This window comes from Amblyomma americanum, chromosome 7 (assembly GCF_052857255.1).
Source record: "Amblyomma americanum isolate KBUSLIRL-KWMA chromosome 7, ASM5285725v1, whole genome shotgun sequence".
In the NCBI taxonomy this organism is placed as follows: Eukaryota; Metazoa; Arthropoda; class Arachnida; order Ixodida; family Ixodidae; genus Amblyomma; species Amblyomma americanum.
The window spans coordinates 61,148,980-61,166,328 of record NC_135503.1 but is presented as its reverse complement, the minus strand read 5'-3'; the positions used below and the strand labels follow the sequence as shown (position 1 = coordinate 61,166,328).

Here is a 17,349-nt window from a genome sequence, read left to right as displayed (position 1 = left end):
CTGCATTTCAATGGAAGCCAAATGACAAAGCACTGCAACTTTCGAGTAAACAGCCCCAGGTGTCGAACTCGATCCAAAGCTCTCCCCAATACATGAGTCATGGCCCACAAAGCTGCTTCACCAAGTAAATATTAGAAACAACTGTTAGCAATTCGTTGGCAATTCGTTGGCATCGCAGTTGAAGCTACAGCTGGCACCAATCAATCAGGGGCTGGATTAATAAATGTAGACTGTGCGTTAGAATGGCGCTTAGTTGGCAGGTGCTTTCGCCACCGTGCACAGGTAGGCCACCATGACTCGGCCACTAGTCTGTGGTGCGAGCTGAAGCATCCACTTCAGAGCCGTAAAATTGCGAAAGACTGCGGGTACAATTTCACCCAACAATTTCTTGTCCCAGGCTATTGCAGAAGCCCCGGCAGATAATAGACAGTTTTAGCTGTGCGTACGCAACGGCTTAGCGTACGCAAGGAGTTTGCGGGGACGGTAGTGCGCATGCGCAGAACGCAAGCGCAAGCCCTGCGTCTTGCGTGCGTACGCTAGCCAGCGGACTTTGCGTTGCGGCGCTTGCGTGGCTTGCGTGCGCTAACTTTGACAAGATGGCGGCGCCCTGCTCGCCCGCTTCTGAATAAATACACTTTGCCGCTGGATTCTTCGACGCAATAGCTCGCTCAAATGGTAGCGGCTCGCTTTTATTTCGCCTAATCTTGCCCACACGTAGCGGTATAAGCGATAACTAGCCCCTGTTTTTCAGATAATTTGGTGATCTTCAAGCTCCTAGGCCTAACTATATGCAGTGTGTTTTCCTCGTAGCAACGACACCTGGCGAAGCAGTTTTCTAGCTTTTAGCCAGTTCTTACATTTCCTTCGGTTTGCATAGTTTTTCTTCTTTAAACAAAAAAGGCTCCCAATGCACTCACACTAGTTATCAGTAATCACGGATGAAATTTTCTTCAACCAAGCATTGATGTGGTTTGACGCCTTGTCACTAGATGGTGCCACGTGCGCCTGAGGGGCGCTACGGCACGGCCAGCTAAAACTATACTTCGGAGCGGACAGCGTAACGTACGCAGCGCCGTAGCGCTTTGCGTACGCAAGCACTTGCGTATGCACAGCTAAAACTGTCTAATGTCCATTCCAAGTATTTGGAAACTGTACCTTGCTGAGGCAGCTGTGGTTGGGACAGATGATTTGGCGCACTGCTCTCAGATTGACTTGATGAGGGTCGAGGAGGCACAGGAATGTTTGACTGTGAACCTGCATGAATGAGAAAATGATGCGCAGTAATTAACAAAGTGCACCTCCACACAGGTCTGGAGCACGGGCATTGTATTCCAATGGCAGACTGGAAGCAGCTGCCAAGGCAAGGTCACCTCGTAGAGGTGCAATTCGGACCGCTCCACAAAAATTGACAAACTTGAAAAGAAAAATACACTGCGACAATTCGATTAGCAACGTCCTTCAAGGCACCCTGCTGTCATCAGTACTACCTTCGGGCCCTTACCACCTCACCCTCGCAGCAGGCGACTTCCGACAGGAAATGCACCCTGCTCTTACAACAGCCAAGAGTGTAGCTTGGCAACTGTATACACGCACCAACAAGTTCAGCTCAGCAAGCAAAGTGATCAACTGAACTCATTTGCCAGACACAAGGCCTGAAGCAGTAGGCTTCGCCAAGACGTCACATGCATCTCCTCCACGACTGGAATTCACTATGTATCAATGACTGAAGTAGTAAGTTACTTCCCGAGACAGGTAAACTCTGACTCTGCTGCAGCCACAGGTTGTTCTGCAACAAAGCTGACATGTTGTTGAGTGTCAAATGAGCTTAAACTATTATTTTGTAAATGATCTGGTGAGGTCAACTTAATGTGTTGACAACACACAGTCAAGAGCAAAATACTTCTTAGGTTTAAGATACATTTTGTCAACTGCATCCACAAGTTTGTACAAAAAAGCTATGATCTGTCAGCTCATTCTGAGATTAAGCCTTATCAACTCCGCACCATAATTTGTAACATTTAGTTTCATTTTAGTTTCATTTGGTAGCAACTTTAATCGTAACGAGAGGAACAACAGGTGGGGAAGCAAACAACTAAAGTGGGCACGGCTGGTTAGGACACGGCCCCACCGCTATCCACCCACCAACAACTGCATCCAGTCCAGCCATGCCACAGAGACCACACTATTAATTCAACATTCCAAGCATAGTTGTCATTCAAACTTGCAATGCACTGATTTGTATCCAGTCGTGGAACATGCAGATGAGACTGGGCATGTGTTGTGTAATAGCAGATAAGCAAACTTGTAAGTACATCAGATCACAGAGAGCTCGCATGAAACTGTAGGCATAGCGAAAGCAAAGCTGCAGTAACGCTAGTAGCATAAACTATAAATATAGCACTGCTCTTAGCCCAGCATGCATCTGGGAAGCACAGGCAATATTTATTAGTGTTGCTAAGAGAGTTGATGCAGCTCTCGCCAGCCTTGCTTAACGAAAACAGTGAAGTGTAGGTAATAAAGAATTTTTGAACCTTTAAATTGAGAGCCTCCAAACCCCCTTAACGGAGCTGCTACTCCTTTGAATGGTAATGGCTAGGCTTTGTTTTCTGCAGTGCTGAACTGCTACCACACTGTAGCAGCTGCACCCATTACAGCATAATTTGCAGTGTTTTACTGAATCACTGAGGCCACTGCAGGAGATGACCGATTGCTTCCAGTGCAAGTGAAAGGAGCAGCTTGTGACAGCTTGACTGTAGCGCTACCACTGCCGCTCAAAATGGCTTTGGGCAGGCTCTAGCTGATGCTTCAACTAACAGGTGTTTTCAGACATGAGTGGAGCAGGCCTAGCCAAATGTGAATATCTGCGGCGACACGTGGCCACCTACATCACGAATGTAAGTGGTGTGGAACAAAGATCTCCTGTATGCATGTCAATTAAGAAATACGGCCGATGGGGGGGGGGGGGGGGGGGGGGTGAAGCGCTTCACGCCTAGGAGCGAGCCTGCGGAGCGTCCGACAACACTCGCCTGTCGCCGCGGACGGTTCGGCCTGGCTCGGGTTCTTCTTTGCCGCGGCCGCAGAGCGGGCGGCCCTGCAGGAACGTCTTCTAGTGGACGACCTCCGACCGGGGTGGTGACGACGCGACGACAACGGACGCCTCCGTAGAACGGGCGGCATGGCGGAGAGCGTTGCGCGTTACTAGACGTGTTCGTTGCACCTGCGCCTCTGTGTCACCGGGCGCGAAGGGCACGCGGCCACGGGCGACCCGCGCGAGCCCCGTGAGGGTCAGTCGCGCGCCGAAGGGAGTGCTCTCCGCTCGAGGAAGCTCCAACAGACAGCACTGATGGAGACGCAACATTCGAATCGGCGCCCGACCCATCGATGGAGAAGACGAAGATATACGTTTGCCCCCTAGGTGACGAGGCACCGACGGCGGATGGCAAACGTCCGGTCAGCGCTCCTGGGCGGACACGTCGACGCAAGCGCCTGGATATCGGTCGGAAACCCTACCCCCAGTTCCTCGGAATGGCTCGCCAGTAAACTTAACGTGAGCAGTCAGCGTTCCGAAGCTAATCAGCGTTGGCAAATGAACAGAGCGGAGAGGGGGGCCGAGGCTTCCCGTAACCCTCCTCCAGCGGGGGAACCTCGCCCCGGGAGTCCGACACGCAAGCAGGTGGTCCCCCCCCACCGCTCTTCCAGGGCCACGCCGTCGGAAGACGCGCCAGCCCTGCACCCCAAACTCGGGAGGCGACATTCGCCCCGCGTCAGTTCGGACCGGCTCCCCGCGACCTCGCGACTTGGGCGAAGCCGGTGCCAGCGTTGCCGTAGCTCTCGTCAAATCGGCAACGCACCCAGTCGGCGTTCGTGTTCCCGACGGCGGCCACCGAAGCCGCAAATTACCGGCGCCCGCACAGCTTCGCCACGTCTCGAGACGCCGTGCAGTGCGCCGTCCTCGCACGAGCCGGCTGTGTTCCCACGGGCTGAAGGAGCTCGACTTCGCATCCGGATGGCCGATAAGGGAGGGGCGAAGACGTCTCCCTTCTTCTCCTCGGCCGCCGAGGGGAGGAGGGCGGCGGAACACGGCAGCAGCAGCCGCTCCTGGCGGGCGTCGTTCGGCGAACAGCAGCTGCGCCCGGAGAAGCAGCGGGGCGGAAAAGGAGGCCCCGCGAGAGAAAAGACGACGGCCACCGCCAGAGAGAGAGAGAGAGAGAGGGGGGGGGGGGGGGTGCAGACGATCCCGGCCAGGCCGAGATGCCTCCGTCCCACCTGGCGAATCAATTACGATCCCCCCCGCAATGACTCTCCTAAGGACCTCAGCGTACCCGACGCACCGCGGGCAGACGCTTTCATACGGTCGCCGAGATGGAACGCTAGAGGAGAAGGGCACGCCAGGGGGCAGAAAACACACCACAGTGGCCTTCTGCCACACGCTACATACATACAGCCAATGGCGTCGGCCGATTCTCATGAACCTGCAACCGTGACAATGCAGAGGGGGCACTCCCGTTTCGCCTGAATTGTCGCGCTAGCAGGTTCACGAAAATCGGCCGACGCCATTGGCTGGAAGGGGGGTCCCCTGACGGGGGAAAAGCCGCCTCGTTCTTCAGTTGTATCCGACTACAGCTTGAAGCTACGACGCGGTCAGAGGCCGACAGCGAACATTCTCAGTCAACGGACAGTCGGCTCGCAGGTGATCAAGGAGCTCGGCAAACAAGCACCAACCAGTAACGAAGCGGTTCAAGCATGGGGCAAAATAAATAAAACGTAAAAAAGTTCCGCATACTGCATGTCACAAAGTATAACTGAAAATTTTCGAGTTAGGGCAATGAATTCTAAATTTTCCTCAAGATATGTACCAAAAAGCACAGAACCAGAGCAATTATGGACCGTCAGCGTATTTGTTTTAGCACGTTTGTTCGAGCAACGCCTGCCAGCGTTGGTCGCTCACAGCGGTAGACTTATTAGGACTACGGTGGCTTTTTCCCCGAGCTGTACTAGCCAATGTGAACTGCATACCACGCAAACCACAAATTTCTGGGAGCGATACAATCTATAAGGGGTTCTCCTGATGCGCTCCAAAGCAGCTGAGCTTCAAACCCAAGAAGGAGGCCACCCCAACCTAAAGTTGAGTCAAAACAAAGTTATAGCATATCGTTACCGTGTTTACGTGTTAGCGTTTACCGGGCCCGGCTAGCGACGTCTGCGCATGCGCCGCACTTACCGGTCCGCAAGCACTCTAAGGAATCCCTTTTAGCGTTGCGGAGTTAGCGTAAACAGACATAGGGCCGCTTCGGACCAAATACAGCACCGCCACCGCGTTCTTCGGCGCCATTTCTCGCCCGACTATATGTCGTGCACATAGCAAATAGCAACGACTACACTGCAGCTCCAGTTTTGTGCCAGATTTAACATTTTTATATATTTTCCTTATTTTTTTCCTCGGAAAAAAAAAAAGACCGGTAATTCTCTCGCTACAATCATCAGTAATTGCAGAAAATAAAATGTTTATCCGGCCCGGAGTTGGCGCGCTTTTACTTACTGCCACTAGATGACGCCACTGTGTTTACATACAAACACACAAAGAAGCGACGATGCGGCACGGCAAACAGGTGTCGTAGTTATGCTTTTTTTTTTTTACAGTGCTCGCAACGCAATGTGCGCTGTGTATGCAAACTTACTGAGGTCTGCGTAGTGAAATTGTCTACTGACCAGGGTAGGCAAAGGTGTCTAGCTTCACGGGCACATTTGAAAAGCCGCTGAGTCGGCTGTTAGCTGAAGTGTAGTCGGTATGTATTTATATGCAGAGAAAAAGATTATTGAAGTGTAGCATCTCACTTCACAGAAATGATTGCAATGCATCCGTACTTTTTTTATCTTTAAAAGCTGGGATCTGCCACCATCATCACTCGTTTTAGCCTTACAGTAACTTGTTGCGGGAGAGACGGTACGCTAAAACGTCTTGTGGCGTGCGCCGCGCTAACTGGAAAATCCGGCGTGGTAACACGGTAACGTAAACACGGTAACGATATGCTGTAACTCTCTATAATGCTTGTGTCCTCATCAGCCGAGACTGCCAACTGCGGGACTTTTCGAAAACCCTTCTGTCTCTCCCCCCGTGACATTTCTAGTTTGCCAGCCCCTCACATGCCCCCGATGCAAATTTCGCCACCAGGCGTGGCTCTTTCTCGGGGTCCCAGATTCTCCGTTTGCCTTTCCTTAAGACTTGCTGAGACATTGCCTATCCTCTTCCGTCCACGTCTGGAGCAAGGCCTACACCACGGGAAGAAGAAAGGGCACTCACCAATGGCGGGCGACATGGAGCGCGCCGACGAGCCCCCTCCGGCGGCGGTCGGGGCCCCGGGCGAAGGCGCCGGACGCAGCGGTGACTGCTGCGGGGCCGGCGGCGTGCCCGCGGCGCCCCGCACCGCGCCGGCGGGGCTGCGGGCGGGCTGCTCCTCCTCCGGCGGACCCCCGCTCAGCTCCTGCACACAGATGAAGAAGCAGGTCAGGTGACACGCGTACCACATCCGAGAAGACCACCACTCGCGTCGCACCTGTCTCAAAGCCACACGAGAACGCGGCGACGATATTCAGGCAACCGGCCACGATCACTCAACAAGAGCGGGCACGAAAGGACACGGTACGATGGCGCGGAACACGCGGGCGCATCGGCATCTGGCCATGAAACGAACTGGCCAAAAACCCAAGCGGGCCAACTTGAGCGCTGCTGACCCAGACATCAGTGAACTTGCCCGGTCCATTAGAATTCGACCGTGTTGAGAAGACTGTACCACAGTGAACTAGGATAAGTTCACTACTCTCTGTACCTAGCGGCTTTGCCGTCAACGCGTAGCAACGGCTCGCCCACGGAGATTCGTCGCGATACCAAACGGCTGCGTCCTTCGCCGAGCGACGTAAAGCAAAGGGTGCAGCAGGGGCTCGCGCGCATGACTGAAGAGACTGCACACACACACAGCATACGCTCAAGTACAAGCAGGGCGTCTTCAACGCTGTGGCACGATCGTCGATTTACATGCCGCCCATGTCTTCAAACACATTCTCGCAACTTTCTTTTTCTCCATTTTTTTTCCCGCGCTCGTCGATTCGATCGCACTCATTCAGCAAGCACACACACAACTAGACGTTACCATCTTTATTTCCTTTCCGCTATGCGCGAACGATGCACACGCACGCACAGCATTTCACGCCTGGACGCGCTTCTCCCATCGCTCAAACACCTGTCCGGCGGCCAACGAACCGTTCCGATCAACACAGACGGCGCAGCACCCGCAACAGTAGCGGAAAGGAAAAACAAGACAAAAAAAAAGAGGAAACGGGCATATACACAGCAGCAGGCCTGCAGCGGCGGCGGGGAAAGCCCCCCACCATAACGCCGCATTCACAATCAGGAAACGACTTCCCAATTACGTCATCGGCGGCGGCGAGCTGTCGTGCTGGATTCTTCAAACGCACGCACGCTCGCTCCAGCCTCGGTGCGGGACAGACGTCGTGGTGGTCGCCTCAGCGCAGAGAAAAGATAACAGTGGCGAACCCCCCCCCCCCCCCCCCCTCCGCGCCATCAACAGAAACGCACAAAGGAAAGGGGGGGGAGGTGAGAGAGGACGAAAATCGCCCCCGACCGCCAAAGTTCGAGAAGAAAACAAGAAAAGCGCCGAAAAGCGAGATAACGAAACAAAAAGATAAAAAGAAGGATCCGGGGGAGACCTCCCCGGTAACGACACACAGACAGCATCGGAAGGACGCAAAGAAGAAAACAGAAATGCAAGAGCAGCGTCGGCCCACCACAGCCGCAAGCAAAGAAGTGGGTCTTCGGCGAGACGGAGGAAAGGGAACGTCGGTCGGCGCGTGCCCTTTTCTTATTACCGGCGCGCGGAGCTCACTTTCGGAATGCCTCTCTTTTTGCGGAAGAGCCGCCGAGGCCGCAACAGCGAAACCCCTTTTTTTCCCGGCCCGGTTGGAAAAACCCGAGCAAACTGCAGCCCTTCGAAAAGGGGAAGAAGAAAAAAAAAAGAAGCAAACACAAAGAGCCAGGCCTCTGGAGCCTGGAAGCATAGAGCGTTACCGACACCTGCTTCGCCCCTTTTGCGCTATTTGGTAACCGCCGCTTCTTTGTATATTCGCGAGTCGTGTATCTCCGCGGCGGCGGCGGCGCGCTCGTAAATGATACTCCGTCCGCTGGCTATTTTCAGACGAGCAGCCGATACGAAAAACGCGCTTTCCTTTCCGTTTCGCTCGAACCTAGCGCCGCGGCACGTGCCTCGGTCTCGCAGGTCCCCCCTTTTTGTTGACTCTGGCCCAGACTCCCGATGCTTCCGGATGCACAGATCTCTGACGCCAGCCGGCCTTCAGAGCGACGCCCAGACGGCCTTGCCGACGGTGTGAAATATCAGTCGAGAACGAAAGAAGGCCGGGGGAAAGAACACGCGCCGACGACGCGGGGCGAAGCATGCACAAGTCGCCGATAAGCGGAAAGACAGTGCGCCCGCCGCGAGGCGGAGCCCCGCAGACAGATGGCAGCGCGAGATCTTCCCGCTAACGAAGACGCCTTCTCCGTAAACAGAACTAATGGTCCGCTTCCCATTTCCCCCATCGCCGCTACGCGCGGCGGTAATTTGCGTCAGCGGCCGCCGCTATCTCTCCGCGGACGCTCGTTACGGGCCCGTTTCCCCGAGAAACGCTCGGGTGTTCTCGCGCCGCGGACATTTACACTCATCCGACGACTACACAGGGTACACGCCGGTGCCGCGGGAAACCGCAACGTTGTCGGGTTCGGTCGAAAACAGTGTGCTCGAATATACTAACCTACGAAGTCAAGCCCGAAGCGCCAGTTTACCAACGGGAGTTTGCAACGGAGCGCGGCTGCGTGCCGCAACAATGAGCACTCGGCTGGTGCCACAGGCACAACACGACTTGTAACAAGAAGGCGCGCACGTCGATCTCAAAAAGCTCTCTACCGCTCTGCGTACATGGCAGGGTGCAGGTGGCCCAGCCAATGCCTTTTACGCATTCGCAACCGCGTAATTAAGACTTATTTTGACTCTTCCGTGTACGCAATGCAATGAGTAAACACGAGGCGTCCGCATCCTGTGACGAGGGGGGAAAAACTAAGGCGAAGCTTCGAAAGCGGTTCTGAAATGTATAAAAATCATATTTTGCGCACGACTTTTGTTGTTAGCTTTCTTGGGTGGAACAACGTTACGGCAAAGTGAACGCTCTCCTCAAACCAACGAGCGGGTCGAAGTTCAGTCCGAGGCGAAGGTTCCATCTCGTTCCCTGGATGCCCCTATTTAATGTGTCCACGTTTACCGGGTAATGCCACGAACAGGAGCTAATCGCAGCTGAGCGAGAGCCTCGCCCACTTTTCCCCATCTTCCCCCACACAACAACACCACCACCAAGTTGAAACGAGGTCGCTCCCTGGGCCACGAATGGCCAACGTGACCACCTCCACGGAAGCGCGCCTCGTCGGCAGAAAGGGGAGGGAACAAAAGGTCAGCCCGGCAATCCACGCGCCGGCGCACGTGACAGTGCAATCCCCTTCCTCCCCACTCTCGGTCCGGTTTCTCTTGCGAAACGAATCCCGCGGGACACCGGGTGGAAAAACACAAGCACGGAGCCCGGCTCTGGGGTCGTCGCGGCACGTGGACTGACTGAGCCACAGCACACGTCGGATCCCTCCCGTTGGCATTTGGCCCGAGACGATGAATGCCGGCGGGGATGGACGCCTCCTGTCCACGTCGCCGGTGAGGACACACGTTCGAGCACCGATTCTTTACTTTCTCCACAGAGAAGTCCTGCACATCCACTCCCCTTTTGGTACAACTTGTTTTTGTTTTTTCTGGGGGGGGGGGGGGGGGGGGGGCAGTTGAGAGCATTACAGTTTGTACTTTTTCAGTCCTTTTTTTTTATTATTCGTTTATTCAAACGGGAGTTGTGTTTCCGTACGAGTGCGCCCCCGCCCACTACAGTATTCGAGAGAGAAAAAAAATTCACAATGCGCTAGCATTAGATCGCTCATCAGGAAAACACTGCGCCACGGTCGTACAATTCGCACACTGACAAGGGAAAGTAACGTCTGTTCCGGTAAAGGCATCAACCACTCCTGAAGCTGACTGCACACAATGAAATTAGGTGTCCTGCGAACTTGTCTTTTTTTCTTTTAGGCCACCTCAACCCACCATATACGGGCAGGTGCAGCTCTCCAAGCCATAAAAATCGATCCCAAATATTTACGCCCATCGTGCGTTGTCTGCGGATAAGGAGAAGAGTTCGTAAATCTAGAAAATCTTCAAACATATCGCGCTGTGCTCCTGTCCCCAAGTGACAGATCAAAACACTGTGAGGAGCCCGCTCGCAAAATTTAAAAAAGCGACGGCGTATTTTCTCACTTCTCAATAATCAAATTGCTACGTTGCGTCGAAACAACCACGCGCTCCTGCCAGTTCTACTGCAAGCAACAAATAGAGGACTGGTTGTTTCGTACCGAGTCCAGGGCTTCTATGTACGCGCCATTCCAATGCGCATACGCGAGGTCGGGTCAATGTGCCTTTCACTCGATAAGTCCATTCTCTCGGAACGATGCAAAAAAAAAGTAAATGTAAGCAAACATTGAGAGGACGTCCACTCCACCGTCGCTATCGCACAGCAACACTGACGCGGCCTTCAGCGACATCCAGGCACGATCGAGCGGCTCAACACGCGGGGGGAGGCCCTCACACTTCGCCCTCCGTGCGCAAGCACAGAAGTGCAGCTCGGCGGCGGTAAACACCCAATAAAGATGCCGTCATCGCAAAGGAAGAGAGCTCCGAAAATGAGGAGGAGCAGCGGCGCACGTGTCGCGCGCGCGCGCACACACGCACGCAGGGTGCGCAGCAATTAAACACGCGCGTCCAATTAGCGGAAGCGACAAGCCTCTTTCGCAGGCGCCAATTAGGGAAGCGGCTCAATGCGCCCCCATTAATTAGCCCCTCCGCGCGCGCGACCGCGTTCTTGCGCGCCGCCGATGGGCCACCACCACGCTCTTATCCCCACTTTTACGTATTTCTCGGCGCCCGAGGAGATGTCGAGTATCGCTCTCGCCCCGTCAACTCCTGTCGTTCCACAACCGGCACTCGCTCCCTACCTCCCGGTCGGACACACTTTCGATCGCAATAATCCCGAAAGGGAGCTCCCCCGCGAGTTCCCCAAAGCAGGAAACCGCGACACAAAACCCGCAGACCGCGTCGTGAGGAGTACATCTGAACGCGCGCGCGCGTATTGGCGGCAAAAGTAGAGCTGACCACCAACGCGGCGCCTCCGTTCCCGCACTGCTGGACCGGACAAGGACACGCACGACTGCAACGCACGGCCATCCTCGAAAAAAAAAACCCCCAACGGGCGTGAACGGAACACAGCACTTCGTTACACAAGCCGCAGTTACACGGCTGCGACAGAAGCGCATCGAAGCGAGCTGGCCGCTGCAATAAGCCATTGGCTCTGTAGCGAAGTGAGCCGGTTACATGGCGTGGGCGCGAGAAAAGCCTGTCTCGCTGCGACTCGGTCGCAACCATGTAAACCACGCTAGTCCTCGGCACCGACAGCAGAGGAAGAGCGTGCGGAAACGAGCTCGATACGAAGAACCGCCGCAACCTGGGTAGGCCACGAGCATTGCCGCATCCTCGGCTTCGCCACTTTAACTTGTCACGAGTCGCGTTTCGTATAGCATCGACGTCGATTTTTCGATAGAAAGAGCAGGTCTTCAGAAAGAAAGGCGCGACTGCTCATCTACACTCTTCCTCGTTGTTTTTCCACTTCAAAAGTGGAATGCAGTCGACTTCTGTTGCATTCATGCTGGGCGTTTACATGAGCCCGACAAAAGTCGCGTCGAGTTTTGTCGGGTCGAGAAGCCTGTCGGACTGAAAAGCTACTGTCGGGCTCATGTATACGCTATGCGGTCGAGCTAAGCGACCGTCGAGTAGAGCTGGGCCAACCCACTGCAGAGTGTGGGTTGACTCCCAGCCCCCTCAGAAAATTAACACTTAATCCTCTTTCACGCTTGGGGAAAGCATTTTCTGCAGGGGAGAACAGAAGCGGGCACGGGTTTACTGCTAGTGCGGTCGTGCCTCGCAGGGCGCGCCGCGAGAGTCGACACGCTATTATCGAGTTCATGTAAACAGACAGTCACCGGGTAGGGTTAACCTTGCTAACTCGGCCCGTCGCTGACGGGTTCATGTAAAAAAGGCTATAGATTATGGCGTTCCGCTCAACCTCCCTTCTTGGACTGGCCGCTTTCACCTCGCCCGCAGCCGCCGTGGATCCGCTATTCGGCTGCCGAGTGTCGCGGGACCGAATCGCGGCCGCACTACGCCGGAGGCGAAAACTGAGTAAACGCCTTTGTTCCGTGCGATGTCAGTGCAATCCCTCCTTCGGCCCTTCCCCCACGGCGCGGGTGTCCACTGAAAGCGCGGCAGTCACTGCGCCTTCGGGGAAGCGAGCACGATCGGGCACGGGGTGGGCGCGAGGGAGTCGTACAGGGGGTCCGGTCGCCCGGGGAAGGCGCTGATGCGGACACACGGAGGGCGAGCGCCTCAGGAGGAAGCCCCAACGAACATCGAAGGACGGAGTCCAGGGAACAAGACGTAAGCGAGAGAAGGCCTGTCGCCGCTTTCGCGGTGCCGCCAGTGTGCACCCCCCCCCCCCTCCCCCCCCCCCATCCGTTCCCTCTTGTGTCATCAATCACACTTCTGCCTACAGCTGTCGACGACGCGCCTTTCACTCGAAACGTTCACTACGCACGTGCGAAATCAATGAAGGCCAAAACCGACCACAATGCGCACTCTCAGTATCAGCGGAGGGTAGACGCTCGTGAACCACGGATGAGCACGCACAATGACACTAGCTCCCATTAGCGGCGTTTTCACGAACTCGACAGAGTCGAGTCGAGTTCCGTTTTCCGGGCTGAAAACGGGTTAGCAGTTCCATGTAAACGACGTCCATTTCGGTTGGGAGCGGTCGGATCCAGTCATCCCGACAAGCCGCATTTACATGAATGCGACAGAAGTCGACTCCAGTCCACTTTTTGAGAGAAGGTGCAAAAATGTCGAGGAAGAGAGCAGAGGACGAGTCACGCCTTTCCTTCTCAAAACCTGCGGATTCCCTCAAAAAAGTTGGCTGGAGTCGACTTCTGTCGCATTCATGTAACCGAGGCCAGTCTAATGCTCCGCAACTTCGGGTAGCGCGAACCTGCATGCTCCCTGCTCGAACTGTCCAGAGAGGTGAGAGGGCAAGTACAAAACACCTACTGTGCACATGCAGTGCTGCCTCTCCCTACTTCCCGCACGCGGTCCCCCTTCATCCCGGAGTGTGACCTAATTCGGACTCAACGCACCGCCAGCCGAAGCCACAGCACTGGCCTCCCCTGAAGTTGGCTTCCTCCTCACTCGCGACACGCAGGAGCAATCGCGTCTGAACGATCCCAAACAGAAAGCGAAATCGCGTTCCACGTCAGCAAAATGCAACGTTCTTGGCCGAGTTTGGATCCACAACAGCTGTACGGTAACCCAAATTTGGACTAGGATGATTCTCCCTTGTTTTATCTGGTCTAGGCGAAGTCAAAATGTCACGCGCCATTAAGTGACGATCCGCACTGTACAGCACCGACCAATATGAAAAAGACGGAATTTCGCAACGCCACAATTTCGCGATTACCAATCAAGAACCAAAGCATTTACTCAAATCCTGTAAGCTGCGCCTCTTAAATGATAGCGGATTAAGTTGATGTTAGCTACATGAAATCGACAAGACAACATAATAGAAAATTTAGTGCCATGTACCGCAGAATTGGTTTGTTTTAGACGCAATTACATCGCGAGCGATTTCAACCACCGACCACCACACGTTGGACGCATAAAATTTCTCTCTCTCTCTAACGGCCGTATCTTATACCTCCGCAAATGTTTATGCAGTAACGCTGCAACACTGAAATAACGGCCCACGTTTACGATATTGTTTTAGACCATTCTTGCAAGAAACGTTAACCTCGTTACCAAACCACCGCTTCGCTTATTCTATTAATTGCTAAAATACAACCAGCTCAGTTCTTAAAGACACAGCTCCACCCAAATCGGTTCAGCGACTACTGCACAGCACTACGACTTGATTAGACAGTGCTCTGATGGAGACGCCAGGAACACGTGGGTTTTCAATCACGACTGCGCGAGTTTCGTTACGTCCATTAAACGCTCCTTCTAAGCGGCTGCGCTTCCACCTGTGCGCAGTTGGTGCAACGAACAGCAAATTAACATAAGGCACTGACGTACGCTGAATGGAAATCCTCCAGTGGTGAGGGGGAAAAAAAGGTAAACAGTAAGTGCGGCGGAGATTCCGCAGACTCCACGAAATAAAACTAAACACGCTTCGCGATGCACGTCGCGATAGGCTGGAAAACTTATTTCGTGCCGCCCCGTTTCGTAAAGCAAAAAAAAACGCTTCTTGTCTTAACGAGGAAAACGATCAAGCGGCCTCGCCAAAAGACATCAACTCTGGAATTTCTACTGAACCGCGGATCGGTTAGCAACTGCACGTGCACGGAATGGAGCGGGAGGCCACGAAATTGCTCTTCGCAGAACATTTCTGTCGAGTAGATCCGTTTGCCTATACTCCCTGAGCACACACACAAAAAAAAAACTGCTATTACGCCGGTGTCTGAAAACTTGCGGAGCCTTGGACCGGTACTCATACGAATGGGGCAGTTGAAATCTGCAACGAGTATTTCTATCACCGCCTTCTCATACGTTCATCGGGCCGTAACACATTACTCGATGTTCCTCTGCGTTTCGTTAAAACTTCGCAGATTATGGTCACAACCGCCGAAATGACTCGTCGATACTTGAAAAAGAAATCCATCGAAGACGTCCCGCAGTCAAGACCCCCTTAAGAAAACCAAAACATCAAGACTGACACTTGACGTGCAGGATGCATCACCATTGTACAAATCGCCACCTCGCGGAAGCTTCCAGGTTTAGAGGCAAAGCTTGCGCGGGCATAGATCCACACTGACCTGAAAGCACTGTGGGCACCAGCACTTTGCCCAAAAGCCATGGGCAGGTTTATAATTTCAGTTTTAACACACGGGTGGTTGCTGACTGGACAAGCTGTAGCAGGGGCAGCACTTCGCGACGGTACCGAACCTCCTCCCTTTCACGCACTATGCGAATCGTGAAGTGACTAAGTCGTGACTATAACACTGGTGGAAAGTCAAATGAATGAGCGGGGGAAATTAACCGGTAGGATAGCAAACGAGGCCGCCAAACAGCTCGAATGTAAACCGCAAGCATCATTAAACTGTAAGCGAGCCACACGCAGACCTAAATATTTGAGCGTGTACCTCATTTTTGCTGGGCAACCTACGCACAGGTGAAAACACACACGCACACACACACAAGCTCCCGACAACATTTCGCCCCAATAGCATCACCCCGTGCTTCTTCACTCGCCGAGCTGAAAACATGGCGGCTGAGCAGATCCAGCTCTCTGCGAAGTATCAGGCGAGCACACGACCACAATCTGATGTGCGTATGACCGTAGCAGACACACCAGCGGAAGACAAAACACGCGTGCGAGTTCCCAAATACCACAGCAATGCTCGCGAGGTGTTCAGTACGAGGATGGTTGCGTAAGCGTGTGCGCTCAGCTCAAGAGGAAACGAAATCTGCGCGAGGAGCAAAACAAAACAAAAATGAAAATCGCACACATTCAGCGGCACGAGCATACAATGCGTAGAGCTACCTAACCCGGATATAACGCCCCAAGATTACGACAGCACTGTAAGGAAGCTTACGAAAGTAGGAAGGAGAAAAAAAAGAGTCGCTCCTTGGCAAGTCGAACCACGAACCCACCCCGACTGATTCACACAGAAGCGATGCGGACCGTAGGCACATGGTAGAGCTGAAGCGATAGCAGAGGGGGTGGTTGGGGGGAGCGATAGCACCCGTGGAGAGCCCGACTCACCGGTTGGCCTCGGCGTGCGAGTCCATCTGCGAAGGAGCGGCTGCGAAACGGCGATGACGGGGATCCGATTCCGGGTAGCGCGGAGAACGGAAGGACGCGCCGAAACTCCAGGCACGACATCGAACGGGCCGAGGGGAACGCGCAAAGCACGAGGAAAACAAATATCCCGCAGCGATTCACCAAGGATTTAGAAAGAAACCACTAAATAAAAGCAACGGTCCGTGCCTGCTGAAAAAAAAAAATACGCGGAAAGAACGGCCGTCCTTCAGCGGCAGCGGTCGAGTCGACGACGACGACCAGGCGGGCAGAGCCGCCCCGAGAACGAAGCAGCAGCTCGCCGGAAGGGCGCCGCCATCACGCGCCCCGAAGAGGAACCGACACAGCCGCGCCGAGCGGGGGCGCTGTAGTCGCGGCCCCTTCCGTTTCTCTCTCTCCCCCCACACTCTCTCCCACCCGACCTCCGCCGCTCTCCCAGATGGCGCTGCGCGAGGAGCCGCCGATTCAGCGACATGCGGCAAAGAAGAAAAACTCCTACGTAGCCAAGCCGAGCCGAGCCGAAACTGCCAAAGCCGCCAGGGGAGACATCGGGAGCGAAACCAACAAAACAAAAAAGGAACGGAAGAGACGGAAAGGGGGGGGGGGGGGGGGGGGGGGGGGGGGGAGAAGCGAGCGGATAAAACTGCACAAAGAATGGAAGCGGCAGAAAAAGCGTGCATGAATTAAACGGGAGGGCGCGACGGGCAAAAAAAGGGACGGCTCGTTCAATAACACCGCTGCGCTTGAGAAGACGGGAGTATCAAACGTCCGGGAATACCACGCGGTCGCTCTGCGCGAAGGGGCTGCTTGGGCGAGTACAGCAAACGGGCCACCGACGAATGGGAGAAACGTCCGAGAAAAGGGGGGAAAATAAGTGAACACACACACACACGCGAGACAAAAGGCACCGCTGAGAAGTAGTAAAGGAATAAGAAGAGCGCCGCAGCGCACGTACTACTACGTCGGCGGGGCGACGGCGCCACGCGGAGCTGCCGCCGCCGCCGAAGTCCAGTTCGACCCGACGTCGCGCCGCCTCGTACATGGATGGGGACGCCGCGCGGTGCCGTCGTGCCGTTCACGGCGGTCTCCTTCCCCGGCAGCGGGCTCGTAGGGCGGCCATGTTGGAGTCGCTCTCTTCTCTCGTTCGGTTGGCAGCAGCGTCGCGCCGGCGAGCCTGCCAGGCGGGGGGACTCCCTCGCGCTCGACGCCGCTGCTAACGCGCGCTCGCTCGCTGGCGAAATGTGTGTGCGCGCCGCCGCGTTGCCGGGGCCGCCACGGCGCCGCTCCAGGCTCCCCTCGTCGCTG

At 54.8% G+C, this 17,349-nt stretch overlaps 1 protein-coding gene across 2 annotated transcripts in view; it reads right to left on the bottom strand.

The window, feature by feature from the left end:
- Positions 1-17,349, bottom strand: part of LOC144099214 (trithorax group protein osa-like) — a 174,857-nt gene that overhangs the window by 28,962 nt on the left and 128,546 nt on the right. For both annotated transcript variants that reach the window (XM_077632358.1, XM_077632359.1), the window contains exons 4-5: positions 6,302-6,482; positions 1,156-1,254 (exon numbers count right to left, since the gene is read on the bottom strand). In XM_077632358.1, the coding sequence (XP_077488484.1) occupies positions 1,156-1,254; positions 6,302-6,482 (280 nt within the window). The remainder of the gene's footprint in view (positions 1-1,155; positions 1,255-6,301; positions 6,483-17,349) is intronic.